Here is a 19,811-nt window from a genome sequence, read left to right as displayed (position 1 = left end):
TGAATCACGGGCGTACGCAAGATTTTATGACGAGAACTCGATATTTTGTTCCAAATTATATATTTATATATTGTATATTATCTTATATCTATACCTTTAAAGTCATAGAAACATTTCTAAAAGGTAAATATTCTAATATCCCGTCTTATTGCCTCTATTAGTTACAGGAGGGCTAGTTAATTTTTCATCCAGATTATTTAAATTTCGATTCAAGTGGATTCAAGTTATCGGCTAGTCACTATTCCATCTGTAGTCTGTACATTATATCAATCAAAAAAATCTTACTCGTACCTTATCCGTGTAAGTAGTAAATATAAATAAAGAATTGACTGCCATCTTCTGGGTATAAATAAGTTCATTTTATTTTCGAAATGTACAAAAGATGTCACTTGACGCAAAACCATGTATTTATTAGTGCCATCTATTGTGGAATAGTTGAAGTTAAATTTGGAGAATAACGCCATCTGTTTGTCAATAACCAAATAGTTAATAAACTTCAAATTATCTATGATTTCTTAGTATGGCAACCCTACTACTATATAAGAAGGCGCCATATTAAATATTGCTCTATTTTGATTGGTCATTGTGGTTGGCGCTCTTCTTCCATTCGTAAGTTGACATGCGTTCAGTAGCGTCTCATCAACCGGCGTCGGCCATTTTGCCGTCATATGCTCTTTGGGCCGGCGCTAAAATAATATATCCAGCCGCATTGCGGCCATCGGATACTTATTCATTTCAAGTAAGTTTAAACTAAATGTATTTTATTGTGTGTGTCTCCTTGAAATGTGTATTTGCACGAGGTATCTCCACGGAAGGTTTTATATCTATCGTGGTCGTTTTTTAAGTGCAATAGTATCTAAGCTCACCCATTCGGAAACACAAGCTCATTCTGTTTTCGTTAGTTACGAGCCTTACAAATCTTACAATCCCTTAAACACCAAATGACGCGTGCTCCTCATAGTGCGTAGCTATAATGAGATTTAATTTTGTTTCAGGGCGGATAAGACTGATTTATCATGTATTTGTATAACCTTACACTGCAAGGCTCTACGGCCATCACGCATGCCGTGCATGGTAATTTTTCCGGCACCAAGCAGCAGGAAATAATTATATCGCGAGGGAAAACGCTGGAGTTACTACGTCCTGACCCTAACACTGGAAAAGTCCACACGCTCATGAAAGTAGAAATATTCGGCGTTGTCCGGTCGATGATGGCGTTCCGGTTAACCGGTGGCACTAAAGGTACTTGACCGGTATTAAATATAACGAACACTTAATTATATAATATTCGTAACTGAAATGCCCACGTGGTATTTAACAATGTTGCATTGTCTTGCTCCGTGCTCTTTCGTTTTTGAAAGAAGCTTGGTATAACTAGATGCATAGAATGTATCCATCACGTCGCTCTTAACTGCTTAAATAGCAGCTGGGATGTATCTTGTTATGGTACATTATGTACTTAATACTTTCATTAAAAATGTTCACCGAAAATAAGTAATACTAAATATTATTCAACGAAATCACTATAGCTAAATATTTATTTACAGATTACATTGTTGTGGGGTCCGATTCGGGACGAATCGTCATATTAGAATATATACCAGCAAAAAATATACTTGAGAAGGTGCATCAGGAGACTTTCGGAAAGTCTGGCTGCAGAAGAATAGTACCAGGACAGTATCTGGCTATTGATCCGAAAGGACGAGCTGTGATGATCGGTAAGAAACTATAATTTACAACTCTATTGTCTCTGTGGAAATTATTTTCCAAACCGGTGACAGCTTATGAGCCTTTAATAATGAAAATTTAATTTAATCTCCCTAATAATCTTCTATTATGCTTCTTGGTATATATACTAATGAACAATTATAAATTTTAGGTGCAATTGAAAAGCAGAAACTGGTGTACATTCTCAATAGAGATGCTGAAGCGAGATTAACAATTTCATCTCCTTTGGAAGCTCACAAATCAAATACATTAGTTTATCACATGGTGGGAGTTGATGTTGGATTTGAAAATCCTATGTTTGCCTGCTTAGAAATTGATTACGAAGAAGCAGACTCTGACCCTTCAGGTGAAGTAAATAATTGTATTTTTAAGTCTGATTTTAATATTTAATGATTATGATGAGGTCCGTGTTTCCGATTGGCAGTGACGCTAAAACCTCTTTTAAATGAATTCTGTGTGAAGTAAAACGGAACTTATAATTGTATGATGTGATGAATAATTTTAAACATTTGTGCAGGTGAAGCAGCTCAAAAAACACAACAAACTTTAACATTCTACGAATTAGATTTGGGACTGAATCATGTTGTAAGAAAATATTCTGAACCCTTAGAAGAACATGCTAATTTCCTCATAACAGTACCAGGTGGTAATGATGGCCCATCAGGTGTACTTATCTGCTCAGAAAACTATTTGACATATAAGAATTTAGGTGACCAGCATGACATAAGGTGCCCTATTCCAAGACGTCGTAATGACTTAGATGACCCAGAGAGAGGAATGATTTTTGTATGTTCAGCTACACACAAAACAAAATCCATGTTCTTTTTCTTGGCGCAAACTGAACAGGGAGATATATTCAAAATTACTATTGAGACTGATGAAGACATGGTAACTGAGATAAAACTGAAATATTTTGATACAGTCCCTGTAGCAACGGCTATGTGTGTTTTGAAGACTGGATTTTTATTTGTGGCCTGTGAATTTGGCAACCAGTAAGTATTTTAATATTTAAGTTATAAAAATATAATATAAAAAAAATAAATAATTAAGTGCATGTAAGCCTTGTGTGTTTGAAATAAATTCATTTACACTACTGATCCACATGCTACAAAAGACATCTCTGAACCAAGGTTTTCACTTTCTATAGAGTGAATGCACACTGATATGAGATGAACAATCTTATTCTGAATCAAATTATTAGAATTTTGATATTTTCACATACTTAAATATTTATCTTTACAGCTATTTATACCAAATTGCCCACTTGGGTGATGAAGATGATGAACCAGAATTCAGTTCAGCCATGCCTCTTGAAGAGGGCGATACATTCTTCTTTGCTCCGCGACCTCTAAGAAATTTAGTTCTTGTTGATGAGCTAGATTCGCTTTCCCCAATATTGGGTAAGATTTAATAACATGTTAAACAAAATAAAATGTTTGATAAATAGATTCATTAAGGAAGGCAACATGCAAATTTTTTTTTTTTTTTGTTTTAGCTTGCCATGTGGCTGATTTGACAGGTGAAGACACACCCCAAGTTTATTTAGCTTGTGGTAGAGGACCCCGATCATCTCTGAGGGCTTTGAGACATGGTTTAGAAGTAGCAGAAATGGCAGTTTCAGAACTGCCTGGATCCCCTAATGCAGTATGGACTGTACGCCGCCATAAAGACGGTAAGTTTCAATAAATAGATACTATCTTTACACAAGTAGATATATTCCATGCTAGTTTCCAATAAACAGTAAGAAGTAGTTTCATCTATTGCTCATTATTAAAAATATATTCATATAATGGATGCACACAGGGTTTATGCAGACTCCATAACCCTGAGCACCAAGGGAGCTTAATGATTATATTTTTTGGTCCGTGTTACTGATATACTGTGACGCTACAAACTAACCACTTATGAACGCTCCTCTTTATCAACAAGTTACTAATAAAACCCTGGTTGTTTGTTATACATAAACACCAGTGGTTTTTCTTTTCAGAATCTGCTAACGGGCGATGAACATTTTGAAGTACTGGTGATGCTCAGGTAGGCATCAATACTCCATTCACTTCACTGGAGGCTGTCATCATAAGAAGATCATGCGTTTTTTACAAATTAGACCATTTGATCATTATTCTATATTTGTGTTTTCTCTTTGGTTGCAGATGAGTTTGATTCATACATCATAGTATCATTCGTAAATGCTACACTTGTGCTCTCTATTGGGGAAACTGTTGAAGAAGTGACAGACTCGGGTTTTTTGGGAACTACACCTACGCTCAGCTGCCATGCTCTAGGAAGTGATGCTTTGGTACAAGTTTACCCAGATGGTATTAGACACATACGAGCCGACAAACGAGTCAATGAATGGAAAGCCCCTGGCAAAAAGTCTATTGTCAAGTGTGCTGTGAATCAGAGACAAGTTGTTATTGCGTTAACCGGCGGAGAATTAGTCTACTTTGAAATGGATCCTGTAAGTATAAATAATAGAATTTCTCAAATAAAATTCCCGACGTGTTTGCGAAACGTGGCCTTCGGGTCGTGTCTCGTAAGAGTGGTGCGTAGCTGTATCCATGCAGTGATAAGCCCACAACGTCGCAGATCAAGTCTTACTCCCACATTGTGGTTGAGTAAGGCACTTGGCATATTCCATAGCCAAACTGGAGTCGCTTAGACTGTGAAGGTGGCAAAACCATGCCATGGACAAACATTTTAAGAAAAAAATCCATTTTGATTTACTTTTTCCCATAGTATAACCAAATATTGTTTTCAGACAGGGCAATTGAATGAATATACAGAAAGAAAAAAATTGTCATGTGATGTTTCTTGTATGGCTTTGGGATCTGTGGCAACTGGAGAACAAAGAGCTTGGTTCTTAGCTGTTGGCCTTATTGATAATACTGTCAGAATAATATCATTAGATCCAGCTGTAAGTACAAATACAATTGTATTTTATTAATTATAACATGTACTAACAAAATGATGATACAAGGACACCCCTGAATTTATTTGATTACAAACACCCAAAATGCGTTATTCTCAATTTTCTGATCTTACTTAACAACAAAGTAAGTAATATATTTAATATGTAAATTTTAATGTAAAAAAAAAATTTTTTAGGATTGCTTAGCCCCTCGCTCAATGCAAGCTTTGCCAGCCAGTCCAGAGTCGTTATGTATTGTTGACCAACCATTTGAATCGGGTGCTAAATCTGCATTGCATTTGAATATAGGTCTAAGTAATGGAGTATTATTGAGAACAACCTTAGATTCTGTGAGTGGTGATTTAGCAGACACAAGAACAAGGTAAATAAAACATTCAATATTAAATGATACAATTTATTATATTTTAATATTTATCGATGATGTCAAAACTTTTCGCTCCGTGTTTCATCTGAAAGACTGTGACGATTTATTAACCAGATCTGAGATATTACAGCATAAATATTTTGTAAAATAAACTCTACTTCTTGTTATAAACATGTGTTAATTTTTAAGGTACCTTGGATCTCGGCCTGTGAAATTATTCAAAGTCAGAGTACAATCTGCTGAAGCAGTACTAGCTGTGTCATCTAGAACATGGCTAGGGTACCAATATCAAAATCGTTTCCATCTCACACCACTGTCATATGAATGCCTAGAATATGCTGCAGGTTTCAGTTCTGGTAAGTGTAATTTATTAAATACGAAAATCTTAAATTAAAATATATCGATGTATTATCAAAGGTATGTCCTTTGGTCATCCTTTGTTAGGCGGTGTGTAGCTGTGTTCTATACAGTGAAAACCCGCAGCGTCGTAAAATAAGCCGCGCTCTTTATACGAGAGCGCAGCCCTCTGCATATTCCATAGCCAAACTGGAGCTGCTTAAGCTTTGAAGATGGCAAAACCATGCTGTGGACATGTGAAAATTAATACCAAATGTGTCAAAAGTTAATTAAAATTGATGAAACTAATCCTTATACCTCTATTTCAGAACAGTGTACTGAGGGTATTGTAGCAATCTCTTCAAATACCTTGAGAATTTTGGCCTTAGAAAAATTGGGTGCAGTATTCAATCAGACTTACCAACCCTTGGAATATACGCCGAGAAAGTTTATAATCAACTCTGACAATAATCAAATCATAATTTTAGAAACTGATCACAATTCATACACCGAAGAAATGAAGAAGCAGAGAAGGTAAATAAATATTATTTTACATTCTTTCATCTTATCATAATCGGAAGTAATAATTTCTTCAAATGATGACAAACTCACACTTGAACCTGAATTTCCTGTTGATACTCCTGCAGTACTGATTAAATTTCAAAATGTTGAAATACAGTGTTCCTTTTCGAAGTGTTGTAGCTAAATGCCTTTTTAATTTTTTAGAGTTCAAATGGCACAAGAAATGCGCGAAGCTGCCGCCGGTGGTGGGCCGGAAGAGCAACAGCTAGCAAACGAAATGGCTGATGCCTTCCTTTCAGATGTTTTACCTGAAAATGTTTTCTCATCACCTAAAGCTGGAGCAGGTTAGTAATTATATTTGCTTACTTGCAATATAAGCCATATTCTCTGGGCAAGAGCAGCACATGTTATCAAACATTCTGTCTCTAATCGAATATGGCCAGATTAAACCCATGCATTAATCCCAGGTGGCTAAATATAAGCTATTTGATTCAAGCATTGGAAACAAATACAAGTTTATACAGTTTTAATATACTGTTAGTATATGTGTAATCTATTTAGGCTGAGTTAGTCCTAATGAGTTATATGTACCCTCAGGTATGTGGGCGTCACAGATCCGCGTAGTTGACATGAGCGTGAGCGGCGCTCAGCCGAGTACTGTGCTGAAGCTGCCGCTGGAGCAGAACGAGGCGGCCGTGTCCTTGTGCGCGCTGCGCTGGGCCGTGCACGCCGAGCACGGCGCGCTGCATCTCGTAGTGGGCGTCGCCAAAGACCTCCTGCTCTCGCCGCGCACCTGTACGGAGGGGAGTTTGCACGTGTACAAGGTATGTTTAAATGACGATGTGTGCAATTATTACTGAAAATATTAATTAAAAAATGGAACAAATGCCTAATTTAATAAGATAAAATAACAATTATAGCAATAAATATCATTATTTTTAAGGTATATAACACTGGAAAATTAGAACTCGTTCACAAAACGCCGATCGACGAATACCCTGGTGCGTTGGCAGCATTCAATGGCAAATTGTTAGCTGGTGTGGGTCGCATGTTGAGACTGTACGACATCGGTAGAAGAAAATTATTGCGCAAATGCGAAAACCGACACATACCAAATCTTATTGCCGATATTAAAACTGTCAGACAAAGAATATTTGTATCAGATGTGCAAGAGTCCATATTTTGCGTAAAGTACAAAAAAAGGGAGAACCAGCTTATAATATTTGCAGATGATACAAATCCCAGATGGATTACAAATACCTGCATCCTAGACTACGACACAGTAGCCATGTCTGATAAATTTGGTAATATAGCTGTTATGCGATTACCCCAGTCTATAACAGATGATGTAGATGAAGATCCTACAGGAAATAAAGCATTATGGGATAGGGGTCAGTAATACAATTTTAAAAAAGTTAATTATATATCGTAATTGAATGATGAAATGAATAAAAATCACACATGCTAGACTAATGATAATCAATGATTAACTTATTCTTTATCTGAATTTAACTCAGAATTTATTAAAATATTAATTCTGATGTATGTACTAATAGAAGTTAATTTTTTAGGTTTACTCAATGGTGCTTCTCAAAAAGGAGATATTGTCGTCAATTTCCATGTAGGCGAAACTGTTACGTCCCTACAGCGTGCAACTTTAATTCCTGGTGGCTCCGAAGCGCTGCTTTACGCTACTGTCAGTGGGTCACTAGGTGTATTTCTACCATTCACCTCGAGAGAAGACCATGACTTCTTCCAACATTTAGAAATGCATATGAGAAGCGAAAACTCACCTCTTTGTGGCCGTGATCATTTGTCATATAGAAGTTATTATTACCCAGTTAAGGTTTGTAAAATTTTTAAAAATATATTAATTCTAATGCATCTACATCTTGTAGCGCGCTAGATCTTTTTTAGTAATATGGCCATGATAAAACAAGATGAACAATTGTAATGAACTAGTCGTAAGCTAGTGAAAATCAATATCCAAAGTGTAGTCAACAGGTGTTCAAGTAGAACATCTGTGTTACGACGTTGGTAGAGAGTGCCGCGCGCGCGCCGCCCGCGTGCGCTCCGTGCTGGCAGCGCGCGCGGCGCGGCGGCGCCGGCCGTTCCCGAGAGTCGGCCGCCGCTCGTGCGGGCGCGCCGTAGTGTTAGGAACGCACAACTTTCTTCAAATTAGTCATCAATATTTATATCTTGTTATCTAACTACATCGGTTTCATCTAGCGGATGTTGCGTAAGTCGTCTACTAGATATGACTTGTGCTGATTGTACTCGCGCGTGTTGAAAAAGTGAGATTGAATAAAATCACGCAAGATTTTAATTTCCGGTTATTTTTTTTTTTCAGAATGTGATCGATGGAGATATGTGCGAGCAGTTCAACTCGTTGGATCCTGCGAAGCAGAAAGCGATAGCGGGAGACCTCGAACGTACACCTGCAGAAGTTTCTAAAAAACTAGAAGACATTAGAACTAGATATGCGTTTTAAGTTTAATATTCATGGATTTGCTAAATATAAGGAATTATTCGTACGATTTGTTTTAATTTCAACATAGTTCTCCCCTCGTATACCTTATCATACCTTCCTACCAAAATAAAATGCTATTATTTTAAAGACAATTTCTACTATTTCTAAGCGTTATTTATCTATCAACTCTTATTAGATTTTTAACACGTTTATCTTCCCTTATCTAAAAACTAATGTGTATTATTTATATATGGGACTTGACATTAAGCGTCAATTTTCGATTTAAAGACGTTGCATACTAATAATTTATTTAACTACCTATATAGATAGTAACATATCAGTAAAAGTATGTTAATGTTAGTCATAAAATAATTATCACTTAAACTAGTTTCATAAACCTAATAAAAATAGACACGAAAATTAATTCAGGTACCACTATCGATGGCATGGCGATAGCTGTATTTTTTGTTCGAAATAAATAGATTTAAAAGATTATTAATTAATTCAAACTTATTGTTTGTAATAAGAGCTTCGTATTTGTGACCCTATTAGAAGGAATATATAATAGCGTAAGATAAAAAAAATATACAATTTAATTATAGTTCTAGCTTGGTGGCCTAAATGCAAATGAGAAAAAGCCACATTTCCTTGCTTATACGTAAAACATCGTTACTATGACGATAATATCGACCGGGGGCTTTTCCGAGGCTTTCGTCTGAAGTTTCCACATTGCGTGTCAACCACTGTAATATTAACGCCTGAAAATGTCTAGACATCGTGACTGTGGATAGGGGAGGCCCACAAGCTGGTAGTGCGACCAATTTTATTAAAACGACCGCAACATAATGACGTTCATAAAAAAAAACATTGTTATTGTAGTATTGTATGGTATTCAGTAGTTCAGAATACAACAAACAATGAGTGCACGAGTTAAGCGAACCGCAACGCGCATCCACCTATGCGCGGGCGTCTGCTTTTAAAGAGCACTCCGGAGCACTCATTAGCCGGTGCACCGTAACTGTGCTGCGGTTGGGAGGAAACGCAACGCGTGTGCAATACGGGGTATTAGAAAGTGTAATGTATATTCTAGTGCGATGCTGACAGTGGGCAAGCCCGTATCTCTAGTACAGCAAAAGAAGCAGCAGTGGGCCCAGGAAAGAGGTGCGTACCGCGTGTTTTTATTATACGCACCCCGAGCACTGCTATAATTGCACGCGCACGCAAGCCGGCAGTTCACATTGTTTTGCAATAATTCGCGGTGACGATTTTGTCTAAAAGTAGCGGTCATTAAATTAACCATTGCCACTGTAAAAGTCAAATTGTTTGCACGAATCATGTGTTGTTAAAGAAAAATTGATAAGAATCGTTTATAATATTCGATTGGTACGTATACTCTAAACCTATATTTAAACATCAAGCAGATTAGTTTTTAAATTAAAAAGTTAAGTACAGCCTTTCTATTACTATCTACGACTTTTTAGAACTTTAATGGTAAGTTCCTTATTATTTAATACCATAATTGTAAAAAGATCTGCACTATTTCGGTACGAACACATTTAGATCAAATACATTCCACCCGATCCCGGACACAAAGAAATAATTAATTAGTCACAACATACTGTTAAGTAAGGTAAGCATTATAGTTAACTAAGCAACAAGTCGTTAGTGATTTAGAAAACGAAAAGCTATTTTAATAGCTGTCTTGATCTGGATTTCAAATTTCTGATATATATCTATACGATCACGCATCGATTCTTTATAAAATACTTTACAGTTAGAAAGCAAGCCATAAGATTATGTTCAATTCAAATCTTTATGATTACTAACATAAAAAAAATTATTTAATTCAAAACGAAATATCTGATTTGACGTATAATACAAATAAAGTTAAAAAAAAAAACTTTTTTTTTAATTTTTACAAGGACTATCTGTTAAGCAAGTTAATAGAGATAATCTTTTTATTACATTTTAGTATTAGTAAACTAATAATACAAATGAAACTTAAATAAATGTTGTAGCTCGATTGTGTATAATTAGAAATTGACCCTGATGGCATGATGGCAAAATAACTTGACCGAAACAATGAGTCAAAGCTGTTACATATATTTATTTACTTTATTATAATAAAGTAAGTACGTATATTAAAACACCTTCCTTATAGCTACCTGATTAAAATTCTTTAAATGATCACAATACCTCGATCTTTCACCCAATCCCAATCTTATCTTACATACTTAAATACCAAGTATCAATTTTCTTCTTTGTACTTTCGATAACCATAATGGGTTAACGAAAGTAAGAAAAGTAAGAACGTTGAAGATTTCATCAAATTATACATTTGAAACTAGTAGCATATATTTTAATTTTGAAATATTAATTAAAAATATGAATTCGGAGAATTATTAGCTTATATTAGGTATTATTATTATTCCATTTTTTAAAAGTACGTCATTTTGCAAAATTTCTCTCTGCGTGTTTCTTTATTCAATACGTTCTCCGTTTTCTGTTGGTCGTGGAATTTATTCAATCAATCATCAATATCTTTTCATAATACAATACCATAAATCCTGAGATGGCCAAGTGGTTAGATGTGAATCTTATAACCCATGATTGCGAGTTCAAACTTACGTAAGGTCCACTAAATCTAATCTAAAACTATAAATCGTTTCGGTGGTAAAAAAAAGCATTGTGGAGAAACCTATGCGGTTGGTGTAAGTTGGTCACATGTATCTACCACAAATACATAGAAGCAGCGTGTTAGAATAAGCGCCAAGCCTCTTCCCACAGAGAGACGAGGTCTTAGCTTAGCAGTGGAATCACAGCCTTCTACTTTAATTTGTAAATCGACACAGTATATTTCTACACGTAAATTAGGTAGGACGTCAAGTGGCAAGTTTATTCATATGAATTTTATTCAAATATATAGATATATTTTATCTACAATATCCATTTTTGATATAACTAACACATAACTCGAAATCATTGTATAACAGACGAATATATATGAATATATTAATAATATTTAAATTATAATTTAAACGTTGAATACGACACAATAATATTATTTGAGAAATAAAACTAAAACATGATATTAGTACCTACAAAGATTCCGATATTATGGTAAAATAATAATAAAATATACCAATATTCTAATACTAGGTATATGTGTAGTAAGTTATAGTATACGTTTCCGTGTTATTTCCTTTTTTAAGGCAAGAAACCTGTATAGACAAATGCATATAAGGTTCCGTTATCTAAAATACAAAATTTGAGACAAATCGTTAGTAAACGACGATATACGATGCGAAATAACTTTATACTTATATAAACATAATTGTTCATTGAATAAAATAATTTGAATAGAATAAAAATAAGATCTATTTAGGTTTTAGTTTACAATTAAATATCTATTTCCATTACATAAAGGTTGACGTAGCGTTAAAATAATAATATAACAAAACAATTTCGCTCGTGAATTTATTGCGCATGAAAGCGTAGCGAAAAGCATCTAACAAAATATACCTACCACAATCTAGTTGATCTTAAATATTCTGTTAATTACTTGATGTATTTTTACTTCAGAATTAGATTGAAGTTTTTTAATTTGTGAAATTCGCCATTTACGTAAAAGTACAAGAAATTTCTAAATATTACGTTGAATTGCAAACTCAAGAAGAGAAAATGCAGTCATGTTTTCGAGTAAGACAAAACATGATTACCTAACGTTTTTATATCACAAAAACACTTTTAAATTAAACATGCCACGTTTTAGAGCTCGAAATAAAATATGTTCGTATTGATATGGCCCATTCGATAGTAGAGGTGACTCTTAGCCGACGATTTCGGGTTGAAACTAAAGCAAGGGACGAAATAATTTTCATGTGCTTAATTTACTCAACAGGAAGTAAAGTAATTTTTTAAATGTGTAAAATTGTCATTTTTGTATCCATCAACCAGTATTGGAGTATTAGCTTGTTGGAATAAGTTGTAAACATTGTCTTCCAAAACGAGAGGAGATTTAAAACCCAGCTGTAAAACTTATGCAGACTATTTATTTACTTTTACTTTCAGTTTTGTATGCAAATAAATGTCAAATGGTATGAAAAATAGATCATAGTTGCAAGATATCTATGTTGATTTTACACGAACATATTTATGACAACCAACTACATTATGCATAAGTACGTAAACTGTTGGCATGCGTTTCTTCCGTTGTTCTACTTACATGCTTTATCGACAAAACTTAGAGCCCTTATGTAACTAAGTAAAGGGGAAATCTTGAATATTTTTCTTTGATGAAAAAAAAATACTATTCATTTGGAAGCAACTTTCGACTTAAAACGTTCTCTCATTCCAAAACATAATTAAATAAAATAATTAAATATTAATCTTTAATCCTTAACAGAAGAGATGTCACATCTTTATCTTCCCTGGGGATCCGGAGAACGGTATACCAATCGTTTGCAAGTACGAAATCAGTTTGCCAGTTCTCTCGAACTTCACAAACATTCGTCATACGAATATCAGGAGCCAATTCAACGCCAAAGAAGTCCAAGTCTACCGCCAATACATAATATCGAATTGAAAAAATCGTTAGATGAAAGTAGAAGACAGAAAGAAGTTTTAAATAGAAACGTTTCTAGTGCAAAGAGATTCGCGTTCTATGATGAAGATGGGGAAGGAGATACCTCAGGATATGGCAGTGAAACAGTTAACCATATGAACATCAGAAATCAGTGCGGAACTTTTCATGATATTGCCAATAACCCAGTCGTAGCATGGCACCAAGAAGGAAAAGAAAAAAGGTAAACACTTATATAGTAAAACTTTTTGGTGTTCACTGATTCACACTATTATTATTAGTCTTTAGTCTTGCTTATAGTAGTTAGTCATCCCTAACATTCGCTAATTTTATACCTTTATTTTGATAGCCGAATATTTTTTTCACAGCTCAATACCTTTCAAATGTATTGTTTCTTTTTCTTCCGAACTAAACATTAAACAACGAAATATTACTCGGAACACGACCTTAATTCCTATTTAAAATTGGGAGCAACCCTCGTTAGGCAATAGAAATACCGAAAACACGCCGTCGACGGTCGTAGTGATTAGACCTTATAACCGGTCATTGCTCTGTAACAATTACGACTTGAACTTTAGTTCTGATATTTTTTGGAATTTATTGTGTGTTTGTGAACAGACGTGGCAGTCCACAATATACAATAGAGAACCTAAATCATTCTAATATTAAAGAATAAATGACTTTATTTGAAAAAAAAATTGTTTTGTAAGGTAGGATTTAAATTTTACTATCAATGTGTCTTTGAAAAAATATAAAAAGATTAAACAGTTTTCATTTAAAAAGAAAGAAACCAATAATTAATTACTTTCCATAGAAACCTATCATGCTATTTTCATACGAGTGAGTATATGAGTATAATGTAAAATGTTTTAAGTAGAAAGCAACCTTCAAGCGGGCGGTCGGGTATGACAGACGGCGCTCTATCTGCGCGGAGCACGTCCGGTATAGACGAGGGTCGTCCCCGATGGGGAGACAGGGGTGTCGCCACGGGTCGGCTCTGGGAGCCTACTGCCCCCACTGCTAGATTACCTCAGGTAATTTTAGAAAAAGTATGTATTAATTATTATTGGGAACTTTATTATTATTCAATATTGATGAACGTAATAAATTAACTAATTAAACACTTTGAAACGGAATATGTCCATTTGATTATTTCAATGTTGTATGTCATTTTTATTTATATAACTTTAATGTTGCTATTTATTAAGTTTAAATTAATAAATAATAATTTGCTTTAGATGCAAAACCAAAAAAAAGGAACTCCGTCGTGGGTGGAGCGTGGACTTAATATGATAGATAGTACATCTGAAGTGTTAGTCGTTGACCAAAGAAGCTCCACGAATTCGGGATTGGATTATGACCGATCATCATACAATGGTAGTGATGAGGGCAGGTCCGTATATATACATATTATGTTACATATTTCATAATTAATAATAAATAAAAAATATACTTACTAAAATATTTTTCTTAGGACCTTTTTAAGAGGACAAAATGTACCGATTGAACCAGAAATTAAAGCTCAAAGGGAAACTAAACGAGTTAAAGCTTTAGAACTACAGTCGGCTATATTAAACCAATTAGAAGAGCGAGAAAAATATCGTCAAGAAGAAAGAGAAAGAAAACTTAGAGAGGAACGTATAGAAGAACTAAGAATACAGAAACAACAAGAAGAAGATCTGTTACGGTTGGAAGATGAAAAAAGAAAAATAAAAGAGAAACAACTATTTGAACATCGTAAATTGGAAGCTTTAAAAAAGGCATTAGAAGATGCAGAAAAAAAAGCAAAACAAGAAAAAGAAAAAAAGTTTAACTGTCACCGTCAACTTACAAGTTCTATTGAAACGCTCGATTCCAAAGAATCAAACTTAACTGAACATTATGAAACGGAACAACCTAGTCCAATCAAAACATGCAGCCCTACCAAAACAAACAGAACTTACAATATACAATCATCTCAAAATAAAGAAAGTAACTCCCAACAGACTACAACTTTTAATTCACCTCGGTCTTTACCAGCTAGTAACTTGAATTTATTTATACACAATGTGCCACCGCTTAACTTAACAGATAATCAATTCAATGTTGTGCCAATTGGAATAACAAATGCTGCTGAAATAATTAATAACCAGTCAAACAATATACAACTTGCAGTTTTACTGCCGCAAAATAAAAATTTATATAGTATGTCGTTAAATTCAGTCAATAATTTGCACGAGTTAGAAGATTTGGAAAAAGTGCTTACGCCTAGCAAATATCGTACACACAGGACCAAAGATGCTTATACTCAAACTGATATTAATACTACATCGCAAGTATGTGAAAAAATAGAAAAAGATGATGTCATACGATACGTCGATAAAAATTATTCTAAAATAGATGAAAATGCTCCCCAAGATTGTCACCGTAATACTAAAAAAGATCGTCGCTTAAGATCGGAAGAAAGGTACAAAAAAGACATCGAAAGTCGGCCCAAATGGGGTGCAAATAAGCCTGTCGCTCAATATAAAAAGCAAAGCGAAAAAGATCCTTTTTATACCCAGAAAAGAAAAATACGTCAAAAATACCGACCACAGATAAGACAATATGTATCGCAATCTAGTGAAGATAGTCGATCTCCAAGTCCTCCTACAAGGAGCGAAAAAACTTTGGAAAATATCAAACAACGAAACTCATTGAGTCAGTCGTATTGGAGAAGTAAAAGATCTAGTCAAGATTTTACGACAGTTACATGTGATACTGTAAATAATGTAGTACCAGAATTTACATCTCTTGCACAAATAACTGCCGATGTAAAAGTTGAATCAAAAAAGTCTCCAAAACTGTCCCCATCAAAAAGACTTACATTATCTCAAAAATTTATAAACGATAAATATGGTAGTAAAAAAATGTGGACCGAGGACTGTGAGCAAAATTCTAAATACAATTTTAATGACTTAGATAACACAAAAAAAAATTGTGAAAGGTTAGGTTTTTTAAAGAAAGTTATCAATGAGAAAGATGATCGCCAAGACCACAATTTAGAATACGAAGCTTTTCCATTAAAAACACAAAACGTAAAATTTTAATTTAATTTGAACAATCATTAAGAAAAAGACAAAAAAAATTGTACAGCATTCGTAGATGTGTTTAGTTGCTCAGTTTAAGTTTATTATTGATTCAGCAGTTACTAAGGTATACAACGGCACGTTAAATCGATAACAGAAGTTATGTTCAAGTCTTAAGTTAAAAGTTGAAACGAGGACATCACGCTTTCAATTCAAAAATGTCCAAGCTCGATGACTTATTTGATAAAAAAAAAGATGAAGCGCCTATGCTAGACTTATCAAAAGTTGTCATAAATACTGCTGAGGAATACCGTGAAGTTTTGGACAAAGTGCCAGATTTCAAAACGAGGCCGGAAAAGGTTTGACATCAGAATTGAATTGAATATTTCTTCTTTTTACTTTAGTTTTACATATAAAATATTTTTAAAAGGTTAAGCTTGAAGATATTAAAATTAAAGATAAACCAGAAGATCACAAAACAAAGACACCTAAAAAGGAAATAAAAGCTTATGAAAAACTAGGCACTCGTGGCTATGAAGAAAAGCAATTTACGTTTATGGATCCCATACCAGTGGAAATGCAAGGATTAAAATTCGATGAACTTTGCGCAGTACCTATTGAATGGCGAATGTTGACGTCCATTAGACCGAAATCTAAACTTGATGAAGAGTATTTTAATAGGTAACAGAGAGCATTATTAATAACATAAACGTTCTTGTAATATGTATGTATATTTTATTATGTAGGTGGGCACCAAGAATCGAGTTAAGAAAATATCTAAGGGATTTTTTAAATAAAGTTTGATAGTTAGTTTTTATTTTTACTTTTTTATGTTACTAATAAGAAATAGGAAATAGATGCTTATATTAACAAATATAGTAGTATCAGTTTTTATACAAATTCTTGCATCAAAGAGTAAAAATAAGGGGCCAACGTTTGTATGGAATTAATTCCTCGCCTCCACCGAGGAATAAAAAAGAAGGCATACACTTAGCCGTTAACTATTATAAAAGCTGTAATATTTTAAAAGGCAGATAATTCTTGATATGATTCTTACCGGGATTATTATTACAAAGCCAAAACGTACCTACATGAAAAAAATCCATATATATAAAAAAAAAATCATAAAGTTTATTAAACTATTTCCTATATATATAAATAAAACCTTCTTTTCTTTTGAAGATTAATAGAACTCGGCAAATCCGAATTAAGAACAAAAGCAAGAGATAAGAGGGAATATGCGAAAAACAACATGATTAGAAAAACAAAGACTCGTTCGGGTGTGACTGAAACACGCATCGTGTCATGCTCTGAGTGCGGCGAAGAGTACTGCAATGGTGCGTAGTATTCCGTTATTATGTTATGGTTACAATGTATGAGTTATGGTTATAATAACAATTACTTTAATCCATTCATCTATTCCATGCTCAAAGCTATTTAATCTTATTTTACATTATTTATTGGCGTATTTTATTTATTTCAGGTAAAATGTGTACCATAACAAACTACGACATGTTCGCAAGGTTAAAGTTAGAAGTAGAGACGAAGACCAATCGTGCGCAGGCGCCAACCGCACAATTGAGCAAGATGCGTCGCATGCGCCGTCGCGTGCGGCGCAAGCCGCGCAGCAAGAGTGCCGCGCCCGCTTACAACAAACCAGGAGCCACTAAGCTTGGCGCTAGAAGTGACACTGAAATTTAAACCTGATCAGCATATACTTACAGTACATCACATCTCTGGTGTTTTTATTTTAATTAACAACATATGATTGCTTTTAAAACTACCCAAAACATTTGTTTTATCAATAATACGGTTAATGTTTTATTGGATAAAAACTTTGAAGAATCTTATTAGGTATGTAACGGATAGCATACCGTAAACACATATGACTTTTATGAGTCGGGCCGGAAATTCGACTTGTCTCCAACCTAGATCCGTGGCTACACGTAACTATCATACAAATACTCGTTAAAAATTCACCTGTACACTATGACTACTGCATACTGCTACGAAAACAACCGACATATATGTATGAAATTACAAAATTAATACGCTAAGAATTACAGCACGAGTTAGTTTGATGATGTCTTCATTTAAAAGCTTTTAATTCATATCATTAATTATATGATAAAACAAAGTCGCTCTGTTCCTATGTATGCTCAGAGCTTTAAAATTACACAACGGATTTTAATGCGGTTTTTTTATAATAGATAGATTTTTTCAAGGCGAAGATTTATATGTATAATACATGTACAATATAGTAGGGAAACACTGATAATATTAGAGGTTTCTAATATGATGTCTTAAATAAACACATTTTTTGCGCTTACATTGTAAACGCTGGCTGAACCCTACGAGATAGAACAAAATAATGTACTACAGTATTGAACACATTAAGAGTCTTCAAAAAATTCCGCGATGGTATACGTCTATCTCTTAGGGATAATCCACAATAAGCATTTTTATCCTTTACTTTTTACGAGCAATAATGGCTTATTTTCGATATTACATTTAAAACGCAGGGACATAGCGGTTTGTATTGTCTAATGACTGAAAAACTGTGAACATTCTAAGATATTCTGAAGGATATTTAGAATCAGCATTGCACCCGTGCGTAGCCGGGGCGGGTCGTTAGTACCTAATATAAGTATATAAACGGTAATCGGCATTTGACACAATACATAACTACCGTGTTAATAATATTTTTGAAATAAAAATAATCAATTATACACAAAGTACATTAATTATGTACCTGCATATAATTTTTATTAATAAAAATATGGTTATATTTATGTATTCGCTGTACTCATGTTTTAGAAATGCATTTACTGTGAAAGTTTTAACGTTGATTACTTATTATATAAAACTCAAGCCCCAATTTCGCAAATTATAATTGAGCTTTAACCTAACCTAAGTGAAAATCTACTACAAAAAATGATTATCTGAATCGATTCCTATTCTTAATTAGGGTTCCATTGTTAAAACTGGAACACTAACCTGTAACCTGTTTTTATTTTAAATTATTCGGCTTAAGATTTCATTAAATTTAAATATAATAAATAAAATTAAGGCACATGTCTTAGATAAATAAGAACTCCCAATGAAACAACTCTTAATAAGAGTTTTAGCAAATAGGTGTGATAATTTAATATAGTACACCGTACACGTTACTTAAATAAAGTCCAACCAAATACACTTGTTTGTACAATATACGGGACTACGTGGCTTAACACGTCACCTACAAATTTTTACTAATACCTACAACTAGGTAAGCGAAAGTCTAGTCGAAAAAATAATTATAAATTACCTTTTTACAGTAATTTTGAATCTCGATTTTTATACTTACAATTATTATGATTAAAAGATATTAAAACAAATTCGCAATTAATATATTATTTTATTTTCACCTTAATTTTGAATAATCCCTTATTTTAAAATAATGACAAAACATAATATTTAAGACCAGCTGTTGGTTACTTTTACCATTAAACCATTCTTGAGTTAATTCTATACATTGATCTAGGGATTAAAATACAAAATTGGTAATCCTTGCACGTTGTAAGTTTAAAAAAATGCTTTTTTTCCCTACAATATAATATATTTCAACTAAGAAAATAAAGAATAACAAGATACTTTGAAAAAGTTTTTAAAAATTACTATTTGTTTATTTTGTAAAAGCATTCTAGTAAAGTAATATATAAGTCAAGGCAACAGAGGAATGCAATACAAGTTGATATTGAATTTCAAGTATCTAATTTTTAAGAAAAGAAAACATAAGTTGATCTTATAATATCATAATATTGAATCTAGATTTCAAATAAGTACGTGCG

General features: G+C 33.7%; 3 protein-coding genes across 4 annotated transcripts; all 3 read left to right on the top strand.

The window, feature by feature from the left end:
- The first annotated feature begins 577 nt into the window (after nucleotides 1–577).
- LOC125069131 (splicing factor 3B subunit 3) lies at nucleotides 578–8,416 on the top strand. 2 transcript variants are annotated; one of them, XM_047678511.1, is made up of 17 exons: nucleotides 578–739; nucleotides 996–1,242; nucleotides 1,548–1,718; nucleotides 1,880–2,074; nucleotides 2,246–2,720; nucleotides 2,971–3,128; nucleotides 3,224–3,400; nucleotides 3,882–4,189; nucleotides 4,490–4,645; nucleotides 4,837–5,021; nucleotides 5,214–5,380; nucleotides 5,690–5,894; nucleotides 6,087–6,226; nucleotides 6,480–6,706; nucleotides 6,826–7,273; nucleotides 7,454–7,728; nucleotides 8,233–8,416. In XM_047678511.1, the coding sequence occupies exons 2-17, from the start codon at nucleotides 1,017–1,019 to the stop codon at nucleotides 8,371–8,373; spliced, it is 3,654 nt and encodes a 1,217-aa protein (XP_047534467.1). In that variant the 5' UTR covers nucleotides 578–739; nucleotides 996–1,016; the 3' UTR covers nucleotides 8,374–8,416. The 2 variants fall into 2 exon arrangements, with proteins under 2 accessions (XP_047534467.1, XP_047534468.1); XM_047678512.1 differs by lacking the exons at nucleotides 4,490–4,645; nucleotides 4,837–5,021; nucleotides 5,214–5,380; ... (4 more) ...; nucleotides 7,454–7,728; nucleotides 8,233–8,416 and adding an exon at nucleotides 3,716–3,762 and having other exon boundaries at nucleotides 3,882–4,017.
- On the top strand, nucleotides 6,730–18,118 carry LOC125069133. Its single transcript, XM_047678513.1, has 5 exons — nucleotides 6,730–6,746; nucleotides 16,199–16,340; nucleotides 16,412–16,662; nucleotides 17,164–17,318; nucleotides 17,465–18,118. Exons 2-5 carry the CDS (start codon nucleotides 16,200–16,202, stop codon nucleotides 17,680–17,682), a joined length of 765 nt encoding a protein of 254 aa, XP_047534469.1. The 5' UTR covers nucleotides 6,730–6,746; nucleotide 16,199; the 3' UTR covers nucleotides 17,683–18,118.
- LOC125069547 (myb-like protein X) lies at nucleotides 9,344–16,002 on the top strand. Its single transcript, XM_047679068.1, has 5 exons — nucleotides 9,344–9,513; nucleotides 12,758–13,157; nucleotides 13,812–13,968; nucleotides 14,173–14,327; nucleotides 14,409–16,002. The coding sequence occupies exons 1-5, from the start codon at nucleotides 9,447–9,449 to the stop codon at nucleotides 16,000–16,002; spliced, it is 2,373 nt and encodes a 790-aa protein (XP_047535024.1). The 5' UTR covers nucleotides 9,344–9,446.
- Nucleotides 18,119–19,811: the final 1,693 nt, after the last annotated feature.

Source organism: Vanessa atalanta, chromosome 15 (genome assembly GCF_905147765.1).
Source record: "Vanessa atalanta chromosome 15, ilVanAtal1.2, whole genome shotgun sequence".
In the NCBI taxonomy this organism is placed as follows: Eukaryota; Metazoa; Arthropoda; class Insecta; order Lepidoptera; family Nymphalidae; genus Vanessa; species Vanessa atalanta.
The sequence above is the reverse complement of the archived record's forward strand: the minus strand, read 5'-3'. Positions and strand labels throughout refer to the sequence as shown.